We start from the raw sequence: 13,366 nt of genomic DNA on the forward strand, positions 1-13,366 counted from the left end.
AGTCATATTTTTAATATCTAGGTAATATTTGAGATGATAATATTAGTTTTTTTTAAAAATTATTTTTATATCAACACATAAACTATTTAAAATAATAAAAAAAAATATTAATTTTAAATTAAAATTTTCAAATACTTTTTAAATATAAAAATAAATTTACCCCACTACAAAACCATTACCAACAAAAAACCATCCATGGCACAAAAATCAACCTAAACTGACGGAACCCATCTCCTTTATCTCTCTCATTTTAATAGGCCAACAATCACTTTTCTTGAGAAGGTTGTGGACGGTATTTTAAAAAAATTTAATTTTTTTATTAAAAATTAGTTTTATTATTAATTTTAAATTGTTTTAATATTCTAATTTTAAAAATAAAAAAATATTATTTTAATATATTTTAAAATATAAAACACTTTAAAAAATAATTATATTCTCAGACAACCTCTAATTTTTATAATGTCAATTTCTTTTCTGATGATGACCCCTGACAAGTTAGCCTATCTTGTGCCTAAAAAAAACCTTCATTATTTTTAATATATAAAATATTTTAAAAAACAACCACGATCACGATCTCTTTACAATGTAAATTTCTTTTCTGATAGTAACCCCTGACAAGTTAGCCTCTCTTGTGCCTAAAAAAAACTTTCAATAGTAATAAATCACCTAAAAAAAGGAAAGAAGAAAAGGATTTTGAAAAGGACAATAAAGGTAATAACTGAAGAGGCTTGTGGAAGTTTGATTTTGGCAAGATTATTTGTCTAATTTTATATATTAAGCATTTTCTTTATTTAAGAATCAAGCTAGGGATGATAAGTTCCCATCACTCGCAAGTTGAAAGATAACGAACGGAAGTGGTAAATACATGACTTTATTTTCAGAACAATAATGGCTTTTTTTTTCTTTTCTTTTTTTTGTATTTGACTATGGACATGTGGGGAGGGTGTCCATGACAACACACTTCTAATCTACTTCTTTGACAATTCAATCAAACCATATCACTATTGGCAGACTCACATTCAGGGTGAAAACATTTAACTTTTTTTTCTTATAAATAATCTATAAATATTATTTTAAACTTTCATTTGTAAACATTATTTAATGATTATGCATTTATATTTTCCAATATGTGTGAATGCTCGCCTAGGTGGTTTTAGGTTTTGGAATATATTTCCCTTATCATCATGAATGGATCTAAGCTCATTTAATCATCACCATCATTTCAGTTAAGGGAGATGGTTTTTTAAATTAAATTCATTAGAAGAACACCCAAAAAAAGAAGTTAAATTAGAGAGTATTGGAGTTTTTGGTGAATTAAAAGAAAGAATACAAGTCTTTTAAGGGTTTTGTGCCTCAAGAGAGAGGTGGAATCTTGATAGAGGAAGAGACAAATAACAGCCATTTGCCCGTATTTACAAGCAATACTATTCATATATTTTTGTTCAGTAACTATATATACATATCCTAACAGGGTTTTACATGTTCTCATAGCTGAACTCATGACATTTTAGCAAGGCTTCATAGTTATGCACAACTATCTAGCAGCAAGAGCTTAGGTAAACTTATACAGGTTTCCAAACCGTAATAACCTCTTGAAACTATTGACATTTTAGTAAGGCTTCATAGTTATGCACAACTATCTAGCAGCAAGGGCTTAGGTAAACTTATACCGGATTTTCTTTCATTAAATTCATTAGAAAACACCCAAAAAAAGAAGTTAAATTAGAGAGTATTGGAGTTTTTGGTGAATTAAAAGAAAGAATACAAGTCTTTTAAGGGTTTTGTGCCTCAAGAGAGAGGTGGAATCTTGATAGAGGAAGAGACAAATAACAGCCATTTGCCCGTATTTACAAGCAATACTATTCATATATTTTTGTTCAGTAACTATATATACATATCCTAACAGGGTTTTACATGTTCTCATAGCTGAACTCATGACATTTTAGCAAGGCTTCATAGTTATGCACAACTATCTAGCAGCAAGAGCTTAGGTAAACTTATACAGGTTTCCAAACCGTAATAACCTCTTGAAACTATTGACATTTTAGTAAGGCTTCATAGTTATGCACAACTATCTAGCAGCAAGGGCTTAGGTAAACTTATACCGGTTTCCAAACCGTAATAACCTCTTGAAACATTTCTACCATCAATTCCCTGTCGGCCTGCCTTAAAAAGTTGCTGATCTCATCTCTAACATCATATATTTTTCCAAAGTCAAACAAGTAAATCATACATCCTTTCTTCAACTTGTTCAACTGGTAAAGCCAGGCCTCTTGCAGCCTCTCAAGGACATTCATGGTATTAATATCTTCCAAGAGGCTTTCTTCACAAGCATCCTTGAGGGCTGCAATATCATATTTGTTTGCTGCCCCCAGCAGTGATACACGGTGCTTCCAAAAATCCTCTTGCTTGATGGTTCCATACAAGTAACTCAAGAGAGTCATGCAAGATTCCAGTGTCATATCTTCTATGTAGATTGTGGAGGACTCTTTTTCCTTGAGGTTGTGATGGAACATGCTCTGGAAAACAGGCGAACTAGCAGAAAGAATTGCCTTGTGAGCACTGAGAGTTCCCTCAGCAGTATGGATGGTAACGTCAGCATGGATGGCCTCATCCAGCATGCGAGAGAGACATTGAAGTGTGCCTTGAGTTGAAACAGACTGCATCATTCCATCACTTGGCCATGAGGAACCGGGCTCCCCACCCTGAGTTGATGACAGGGAAAATATAGATGTTTAAACCTTAGGTAGAAGAAATATGACAGTGGCTCAACAATAACCACACTATTAAGAAATATCCACATGCAAGATCTTATCAGCATGTGCTTGCAATAAATTATGCACGTTGAAATGTGTTTTTGTCTAAGTTTCTTCCTAGGTTGTGCTTGAAGGGAAAATCAATCATGACTACAATTGTCCACTACAGTCTGGCTTTGGGTTCTAAATGAAAAATCAAAAGAAAACTATCCACTATTACTTGTTTTAAACTAAAAACATTATTCCACAATCAACATCTTGGCTTCTCCAAAAACATAGTCTAGAGGAGCTCACATTCAGAGGGCAGATTTTGAGGTCTAGAAACTCAACATCAATGATGAGGCGACCATGAAACGAAGAATCAACAGGCCAGACAAAGTCCTCACTTGTCCTGAGCGATCTCTCTTGAACTGCAGCATGAAACAATTCAGTGTCACAAGAATCTTTTTATTATAAGTACTTCACTCATATCAACAACTAGGTGCTTTCCAAAATGAAAAAAAGTTTACTAATCTCCATCAGGATGCACTTTCACATCATTGTGCAAAGCAGGCGCGACAAACTTGTTTATTACAGGACAGTTGTTTTCAGATTGAGAAAGCATGTAGAATCTGCCTGACACTATCTCTATGTAATCCACATAGGTGAATAAAAGAGAATCCAAACCACATAAATTGCATCCAATTAGCTAGAGTGATGCCAATATGCACTTGGCGATGGGCTCGTGGTTATCACATTTTCTAATTTCAATTTTGTTCATGTTCAATTAGACATCTCTTGATGAGATGGTTAGGCCTTGGACAGGTAAGTTTATCATTACCCGCATCAGTATATCGATGAGGAGATTCCAACTTCCTCTGTATACAAGGACGAGCGTACAAGCAAGACTTCTGGTAACGAACCCATGGTGGTAAGAGAATAATAATAATCAAAGAAAAATAAAAACAGAGGAAAAAGTTAGACCCTTCGTCTGGAAATGGAAAAACCTTATACATGGACCCAATTGAAATAACAGACCCATTTTCAGAAGATTATTGAGTAAAACAGAATATGACGAATATGCACGAAGTATACTACATGAACCTCCCTCGATACAGTTTGCAGAATACAGTGGAAGTTTGTTAAGGAATCAGAGCCAATTTTAAAAAAAGAAACCTTTGCAAACAGTTCCATACTCTTCATACCAATTTTACACAACCAAGAGATACAATAGTTTTTTTTTTTCATATGCTTACACAAGATGTGATGAAATAAAGAAAAGAAAAGGATAGAGAGAGGGAGAGAGATACGAAGGCATACCTGGAGAGATAAGGGGCCTGCGATTATTAGCACTAGCATTTGAGACGCGGAGAACAAATCTAGCGATAGGAGGCTGTTCTTTGGCAGCTCGAGACGGCTCTGGAAATAAACGAATGCACATGTACCGATTCTTCTCTATTGACAAGTACCTTGCAAAAGAAAAACAAATCAACTAAAGCCATAAATAAAATCTGCGCGTGTTTGTAGATACTATAAATTGATACTCACCAGTTCCAGATTCCGACCTTGAAAGGATCGGATTTTTTGTAAGAGGAAGGGCCAAAGTTGTCGATCCTCCACTGGGCTAGTCGGGAGATTGTCTCTACCTTTGAATCCGCCATTTCGCTCTTGGTTCCTTTTTCTGCGTGGACGTTCCTGTTAGTGGGATTTCTGCTTTGAAAGAGAGACGACAATAGATAGGAAGAATAGACTTGCTGTTTAAGCTTTTTTGGACGACATGTTTTTTTTGCTTTTGCGAAGGACCTGTCCCCTTCGCGGACGTGTATGCTAACCTATAAAGGATTTCCCCCTTTTTTTTTTAATTTTCTTATATATATATATATATATTATTTTGTTGGAGGCTTAACGTGATGATTCGGTATGCCAACTGAGTCAGTTGAAGATGAATACGGATCCCGTGTAAAATTATATATTGTTTTTTTTAATATTTAATTGTAAAATTATAATTTTTTTTTTTAAATACGGATCCCGTCTTTATGAATTTGAAGATAGAAATACCAATTGATTTTATTCTTTTTTTTTTTAATTTAAGTTCTAATAGTTTGTATAATAAGCATTAATCTTGCCCAAGTTAAGAAGGACTGAAGTATATTATGAAAAGAGCGTTGAATAGTAAGTGTTCTTTAAACAGTAAAAATTAGAATTTATTAAACATCAAATTTATTTTCTTTTATTACCAGATATTTTTTAAATAATATTTTTTTAGTTTTAATTAGTTATTTGGCAAGAGTTTTGTTGTGGGTTGCATATTTTTTTAGAAAAAAAATTGAATACACAGATTTGATGTGATTTTTAATATAAAACAATTAAGAATTAATTGTGTATATAAATGAAAAAAAAAGTCATCACAATAATTTTTGGAGAAAAACCTTTGGAAGCAAGAAATTAGATTAAAAAGGACAAAAAAAAATCATTTTAATATAGTTTGATAGATATGTAATCTAGATGATAAGTGACGAGCAAACTCTAGTTAACTTGTAAAATTTATAATTCAGGTCATAAGATTAAGATAATTCAATAAAAAAAAATTAAAGAAAGCCACAAAGTTAATTTTAAAAAAAAAGTGCCAAACAATAAAATAAAATAAAAAAGCTAAAAAAAGGCATCAACTCCTATTAATTATTGAAACTTGTGACATAAATTATTAGGTCGGAAACACCATATAAAAAAAAATATAAAGTCTAATCACGACTAAATCAAACACTAAAAAAAAATCAATAAAAAAATCAATTAACAAAAGTAGTCAAGATAAAAAAAAAAATGGTAAGTAAAAAAATGAGGGTGAAACCAAAATAAAAAATAAATTAGATAGCAATCCAAAAATTTTTACTGGTGGGTTAAATTAAAAAAAAAAATAACTTTAACAAAAAAATAAAAATTAAAAGAATGAGTACTAAATTGAAAAAAAATGCACCATAAACTTGAATTGAATAATAAAATTAAAAACTAATAAGACTTTTAGAAAAAAACTAAAAAAAAATAAAAAAAAGATTGAATTGAAAAAAATAAAACATGAAAAATTAGAAATGAAGAAATAAATTAAAAACAAATAAAATTTTCATAAAAACATTAATAAACAAAATTTAAAAAAAATAAAGATTAAAATATAAATACAAAGAATAAAAATGACAAAGAAAAAACTATAGCGCATATGATGATAATTAACATGTGCAGCCCTAGAAGAAAAAGGATGCATTGGTATTTCTAAGTGATACTTCTAATAACACGATGTAAGAGAGTTTGGCAATTAGAAAGTGTTGTAGCCGTCATTTAAATAGGATGGACACTTTTTATATACTGGCACATGTATAACATGTGACATCTATTTTTTTAATTTTAAAATTAATTAATTAACTTAAAATATCAAATCCATGTTTTATTTATTTAGATTTTAAGGGTAAATGTATCTTTTTATTATATTTAAAAATTAAAAATACTTAAATACCATAGCTTAATAGCTTAGGAGAACTGCTCTAAAGGACACAAAGGTTATTTTTGTGCAAAATGGGAAAAAAAAGAAAAAAAGAAAAAAAGAGGACATGTATATCGTTTCTAATAAGTCAACTAAAAAGACCAAAAGCTCCTCTAACGACAACCTTCATTATTTTCTTCTCTGTGAAAGGCGCGGTGGTCATACAATACAGCAATGTATGATGAATTAAATATGTGTCCACAGTATTTGTTATATCGTTTTTTTCACATCTTTTAATATTTTTGTTAAAAAAACAAATAGATAAATAAAATTAAATAAAAAAACACCAAACCGAGAATTTTAAGTTTTCACTCTGCCAGAAAAAATATACCAAAAAAAAAAGAAGAGCTGCCAGAAAAATATGGATGACCTTTTGTATCAAATTCGATGATGATAATGATGAGTCACAGCCAGAGTAGAAGCAGCTGCCATTGGCTGCAAGCTGCATTTCTTAATCAAATCTGGTACCTGTCGGTTTCCGTCGACATATTTTCTTCACAAAACTATGGCCGACATTTTATAAAGAACTCTTAGATTGACGTGCGCAGAGGACAGTGAGGTAGACTGTCACTCGCACGCCCTTGCTTTAAACTCCGTTTGTGAACGAGGTTGTGTTTATGTTTTGTTTAAAATATAATAATATTTTATTTAGTAAAAAATATATAATTTATTATTTATGTATCTTATGATTTTTTTGTGTTTAAAATGTAGAAAAAATAATAATTAATTATTGCTTTATACAAGCTCTTGATGTTGATTAGACTTTCAATGAACGACTTTACTATTTCGGTTGGACGATTTCCAGCTGGATCGAATCTATTTCAAAGTTTAATATAAATTAAACTGGATTTGATTTAGTAAAATAAAAAATAAAAGTTATTTTTTATATTTTAATTATATTTTATTTAAAAAATTAGTATTTAATATTATTTAATGACATTATATAAATTAGATAAAGATCGTTTGACAACATAGTATTTATAAAATTTGATCACAATTTTAATTTTATTTCTGATTATATTTTACTTGATGTTATTGCACGCTTAAGAAACTAAAAAAACTGTAGTTCTTGTCAGATGTATTTTATATATGATGGAATTGTAGATAGTTTAATGGAACAATAAAAAATATTTTATATAAAGTATTATTTATTTTATGATGTAATAATAATAGTTAAATCTATAATATTTAAATTAAAAACCATCAATATTAATATATATTTTTTAAAATTATTTTATAATCTCAATTTTAAAAACATTATTAACCAAACACATTAAACTACTTTTTGTTTAACTTAAATTTGAACCACAGTTTTAACCAAATATACATAAATATCAAATCAAGCTCAACTAAAAACATTTTTTATAAAATAAATTTTTTCAAACTACAACCACATAACTCCTACAATAATAAGTTTAATAGCAAAGATGGGACACTGATTTTGCTTTTTTAATTGCGGTGATTTTTTTGAAGATTTTTTAATATTAAAATAATATATTTTTTATTTTTTAAAAAATATTTTAAAAATCAATACATTAAAATAATTCAAAACATATATAAAAAAAATTATTTTTGATAAAAAAAATTATTTTTTTTAAATTACATTTCCAAATAGCTTCAAATAAAAACTAAAACAACTGTTTCAAATAACATTGCCAATCACCATTAGTATTCATTTCCACAATACAATTTTTTTTTCCATTTCGGTCATCCAACATTATTTCTTTCCAGTATCATCTTCTCAAATTATATTAGAATGTTTTATGTGTTGATATAACACATATCTTTTACTTTGTATACTTTAAACGTATGTGAAGTGTTTAAGAATTGTACTATATTAAATTAAAGCTTAATTTTACAAAATAGATTTTTAGATTATAGTTATCAAATTCAAAAAACAAGAAGCAAAACAAAACAAAACAAAATAAATCTTGACTTTAAAAAGGTATGAGAAACTTCACTTTAGCCCCTAAAATTCTAGATTTTGCATTATTTGGTCTTTATATTTATAGTCTTTTATGTTTTAGTTTTAAACTTTTTTGTTTTAGTTCCTAAATAGACATGAAAGAGAGGGGGTGAGAAATGGGAGGAGAGAGAAAAATATCTTTCGAATATATTATAGCTACAGAAAAAACATTTTAGGTTAGATAGAAGTTTAATAAGGTTCATAAGGTATTTTATATGTATTTAAAAAAAAGCTGAAAAATTAGTTTTTGATGTTTAAAAACTTGGAACTCAATGTTATAACCATAAAATATCACTAAAATCTGCTCTAAAAAATGACATGCTTTTTAATTAGAAAAATAACAGATTGTTTGCTTATTTTAAAATAAAAATCAGGCTTGCTTAACATGTTTGTTAAACAACCGTTAGCTATCTCTTGCTCTTTACAAATTTTAGAATAAAAATATTTTAAAATAAATTTATTTAAATAATAATCCAATAACGCCATGGTTTTTAAGAACATTAAAGTTTTAATGGTAAAATTAACAATTACTTTATGATTAATCATATACGAGGTTTCTTTTAAAAATCATATCAATAGTCAATAAGAATATAATATCTATTTTTTTGTATTTTTATCCAATTTTTTATATAATTTTTTCATAGTTATTATTTTTATATTCATTAAATGATGGATTCATGATTTATTTTTTACTTTTTATTGAAATTAAATTTGAAAATAGTCATTTTAATTAAAAAATATATGTTTTCATAAAAAAAGAAAAAAAAATGTGAATGAGAAAATAATGTTATTAGAATTATTATGGGATTTTTTTAATTTCAATTAGTTATTATTTGATAAACCATGCTGCTTAAAAAAGACATGTTATTGGGGAAAAAAAACAATCATTAATGAGGGAAGAAAATTTTGACTATATATATAAAAAACATTCTCCATATTAATTATGGATTTGCTTACAAATATCTATTTTTATTTTCAAACAAAGAAATAAAAATACATTTTGGAAAGTGTTTTTTTGATAACTTGCTCGCGTCTTTAATGTATTTTCTCAATGTTTCATTGTCAATTGCATTAGGCAATCCACAATGGTCCTCTTCTTGTTTTTTTTTTTCAATCATTAAAAATTTATATAATAAAAGTTTTTAATTTTAATTTTATCATCTCATGTTATGTTAACATGGTTTTATATTTTATAAATTATTTTAATTTAGCATGCTCTTGCATGTTTGAGAAATCATAAGATATTTCAACATTAAATTAAATATTGATTTTACAAAATATTATACTACAGTTAAAAAAAAACTTGAAATAAAAAGAAACAAAATAAAAACACATAAAAAAACAAATCCTTTTTTATTTTTATTGTTTAAAGGTGTGAAAAACTTCAATTTGATCCTTAAAGCTTTTGTTTTCTAGATTTAGTTCATGTTCTTTTAGGTTTTTATGTATTGATCTTAATTTTTTTTTTAATGTTTCAGTCCATATGTGTTGAGGGAGAGAGAGAAAAAGTTCATTCAGCCACATTACGACCACAAAAAAATATTAATATGTCAATGAGTTTGTCTTAGATATAAGAATTCAATTAATATGGTGTTGTCCTTTAAACATGTTAAAAAAGAAGATCAAAATCCATAATGTGTTTTTTATCTAGTTATATTTCAATTTTTAGAGTGATTAAAGGGTTTTTCTAGGATAAAGAATGGATTTATTGAGGTTCTATAATTGTTTTTAGGTATTTTCATGTAAAACTAAGTTAAGAGTTGAGTTTTAGGAGTTTAAATAGTTGACTTTAATTTTCCTACGACCAAAGATGGATGAAAAATAATTGTAGCAAATAACATGTCATTTACTATAGTTTTTTAAGTTAAGCGAAGGGATGATTTATCATGTGCTCACTTGGTTGACTATACCAAGTGTAAAAGCCTAGGCCGAGTTTCGGCTCAAACACCCTTATAGCACATGGAAATGACCTAGTTTAGGTTTAAGCACCAAGACATTGACTTTTTCATAGTTGACCATTAATATATTAAGCTAATATATAGGTGTAACTCAACTTTTTAGAAAATATGTAGAAGTTGAAGAGCGTGATAATTAGTTCATTGAAGAAATCCCTATTTGTTTTTTTAGTCTAAGAAATTTTCCTTACTTTATTTTTATATTTTCAATAATTATAGCTCATGATGCTAGAAAATAACCTTTTTATTTGTGAAATTTATTTTATCCATTTAACATCAATATGAGGTCATGCAATTCTTTTCTTTGTGGATCTTGTTTTGCTTCATTCTTTCTTTCCTTTTTTTGTTCATCTTTTTATTTGCACTACTTGTTTTGCATGAATATTCAAAATGATCATTGCCTTAAAATGCAAAATAATTACCCTGAAAGTATTTGGTCTAATTTTGGTGAAACCTTACTTGTAATAGACAAGAAAAAGTGGGGTGAGAAACACATGCATAAGTCTGCCAAGTTAATTGAAAAATATGAACAGCCTATAAAATCAAACCAAAAGGTGTTGAAATTGATGAATGTGGCACCAAAGTGAATGAAATATAATTAAAGGTTGGAACTTTGGTCCCTAAAGATAAGAAGAGTAGTATGATTGCCTTATTAAAAGAATAAACATATGTGTTTGCATAGTCATACACAAATATACTAAGGCTATACAATATTATCATGTTACACATGCTATTTTTAATACTGAATTACACATTAGTAAAATTAAAGCCAAGAAGAATACGGCCGAATATTCTGATAATGTGTAAGTAATGAGAAACCAGATTCTTAGAAGTGGTTGAATACCATTAATAGGTATCAAATATTGTGGAAGTTTCAAAGAAAAAAAGAAAAGAAAAGTCAGAGTGTGTGTGGATTTTAGAGACATAAACAAAGCTAGTCCTAAAGATAATTTTTCTTTACCTCATATTGATATACTTGTGGATATTGTAGCCAATAATTTAAATATTCCTTTATGGATGGACTTTTTAGGTATAATCAAATTAGCATGGTGGAGAATGATAAAAAAAAAAAAACATTTTCATCATGTATTAGGAAACCTTTTATTACAAAGTCATGCTATTTGGACTAAAAAGCATGAGCAACATAGAAACGAGTAATGATAAATTTGTTTCATGACATGATACATAAAGAAATCAAAGTGTATATGAATGACATGATTTTCAAGTCAAATGAAAAGGAATATCATATCTAAATATTAAGAAAGCTTTTTGAAGAAAATATATGACCAAGTTGAATATGTCAAAGTGCATATTTAAATGAAAATTATTAAAGTTCATAGTATGAAATGAAGGCATTGAAGTTGATATCAATAAATTCAAGGCAATATAGGTTATACTAGAGCCTATAACAAAGAAGGAAATATTCACCTGCTTTGTAAAATAATCCTAGAGTATAAAATGAATATTATCAAATAGATTTTCATAAGATAAAACAATATCTATATAATCAATCATTTTTGGACTCGTTAGTTTCAGGAAGACCATTAATCATGTACTTGACTGTGATATAAACTATTATGAGATGTGTTATTTGTCAGCGTGATAATTCTTGAAAAACATGGCAAGTCATGTACTACTCGAGTAAGAAGTTTATGAACTGTAAATCTCAATATATTTTTCTAAAAAATATATGTTATGGTCTGGTATGGAGTGCATGAAGACTTAAGCATTACATATTTTATTATTGAACTTGGATGGTATCCAAAATTAATGTAATCAAGTATCTCTTTTAAAAGCCTTACTTGTTTAACATATTGCATTGTGGAAACTCATATTGGTGAAATATAACACCATTTATTTGACTATAAGCTAGTGAAAAAAAGTGCTAAAATAGATCATTTGGTGGATAATATAATTGATGATTATGATCCCTTGTGGTATGAATTCCTAAATGAAAAGATTGTGGCTGTTAAAAGAAAAGGAGAAGTCAAGATAGCTAACAAATTTGAACCACTTAGCCTTAATGCGTCTTAAAGTTCGCTTTAACCTATATGTTATGAAGAAATCCATTGAAAGCCTCTTTGGACCACTTAGCTCTAAGTTTTGTCACTACACAAATTTAAAAAGGTTAAGTTCACTCATCTAAATAGAGATAAGAATTGATTTGTAAATGCATTTGTCATATTAGTATCAATAACTCAAATCAACTACGATAAAGAATTACAACCTCTATACATTAAGATAAAAAATGACCCTATTTATTGCTATTAAGTTGAGGAGGAAACAAATGGAAAGCCTTGGTACCATGATATCAGATTGATCATTATAAATCTTGAATATTCAACCGATATGAATAAAATGGATAGAAAAACTCTAAAGATATTGTCAATTTATTATTTCTAAGATGGAGAGATTCTATACATGGGAGGAATTTATATAACTCTATTAAGATGTTTATGTTACACATATCAACATGCATATAATGACATGAAAAATGCAAAAATAGATACTTTTTTACCATGATAGAGAAAAGATGCAATGATCATGCTGATAAGTAAATACACTATAATGACATGAAAAAAAAAAAGGATACTTTTTTACCATAATGGAGAAAAGTTGCAATAATCATACTAATAAGATAAATACACTACTAATTTCTCTCTATAATATAACAACACCTTAACCATTTGCAATACAAAGAATTAATGTGATTTTCCTAAAAAATCAGAAGGCTAGTAACAAATGTCAGTTCATCTTGATAACAATTGACTATTTTAAAAAATGGACTGAAGTGAATTTATATGTCTATATTACTTAGAAAGTGGTTTGAAGTTTATCGAGAAAAACATTGTATGTTGTTATGATTTATCAAAGATGATAATAACATAAAACACTAATAATTTCAATGAAAATATGATTCAGAATTTAAACCAATAATGAAAGATCAATCATCTTAGACCTAAAATGAATGGGTAGTAGAGGTAGTGAATAAGAACATAAAAAAAATACAAAAAATAGTCATTACCTATATATATTGGCATAAATGCTTCTATACATATTGCATGGTTATAGAATTGTTACAAAAACATCTATAAAAGCAAACCCTTACTCTCTAGTATTTAGGATGGCGATAGTGATACCCTTTAAAGTGAAGATGCCTCCTTTAATGATATTAAAA

General features: G+C 28.0%; 1 protein-coding gene and 1 long non-coding RNA gene across 3 annotated transcripts; one reads left to right on the top strand and one right to left on the bottom strand.

Moving 5' to 3' along the window:
• The first annotated feature begins 1,475 nt into the window (after positions 1-1,475).
• Positions 1,476-2,027, top strand: LOC105107239 (uncharacterized). Its single transcript, XR_838836.1, has 3 exons — positions 1,476-1,515; positions 1,618-1,658; positions 1,992-2,027. It is a non-coding gene; the product is annotated as an uncharacterized LOC105107239 (long non-coding RNA).
• LOC105107238 (BTB/POZ domain-containing protein) lies at positions 1,625-4,557 on the bottom strand. 2 transcript variants are annotated; one of them, XM_011001092.1, is made up of 5 exons: positions 4,284-4,557; positions 4,056-4,204; positions 3,051-3,166; positions 2,076-2,705; positions 1,625-1,640 (listed from the first exon to the last, which is right to left on the bottom strand). In XM_011001092.1, the coding sequence occupies exons 1-4, from the start codon at positions 4,394-4,396 to the stop codon at positions 2,100-2,102; spliced, it is 984 nt and encodes a 327-aa protein (XP_010999394.1). In that variant the 5' UTR covers positions 4,397-4,557; the 3' UTR covers positions 1,625-1,640; positions 2,076-2,099. The 2 variants fall into 2 exon arrangements, with proteins under 2 accessions (XP_010999394.1, XP_010999392.1); XM_011001090.1 differs by lacking the exon at positions 1,625-1,640 and adding an exon at positions 1,797-1,954 and having other exon boundaries at positions 2,063-2,705.
• Positions 4,558-13,366: the final 8,809 nt, after the last annotated feature.

This window comes from Populus euphratica, unplaced genomic scaffold (genome assembly GCF_000495115.2).
Source record: "Populus euphratica unplaced genomic scaffold, PopEup_1.0 scaffold152.1, whole genome shotgun sequence".
Classification (NCBI taxonomy): Eukaryota; Viridiplantae; Streptophyta; class Magnoliopsida; order Malpighiales; family Salicaceae; genus Populus; species Populus euphratica.

Coding starts and splice junctions, on each gene's coding strand:
- LOC105107238 (XM_011001092.1), bottom strand. CDS start 4,396: ATGGCGGATTCAAAGGTAGAGACAATCTCCCGACTAGCCCAGTGGAGG. Junction 4,205..4,283: donor AAGGTCGGAATCTGGAACTG/GTGAGTATCAAT, acceptor TTCTTTTGCAAG/GTACTTGTCAATAGAGAAGA. Junction 3,167..4,055: donor CAGGCCCCTTATCTCTCCAG/GTATGCCTTCGT, acceptor TTCATGCTGCAG/TTCAAGAGAGATCGCTCAGG.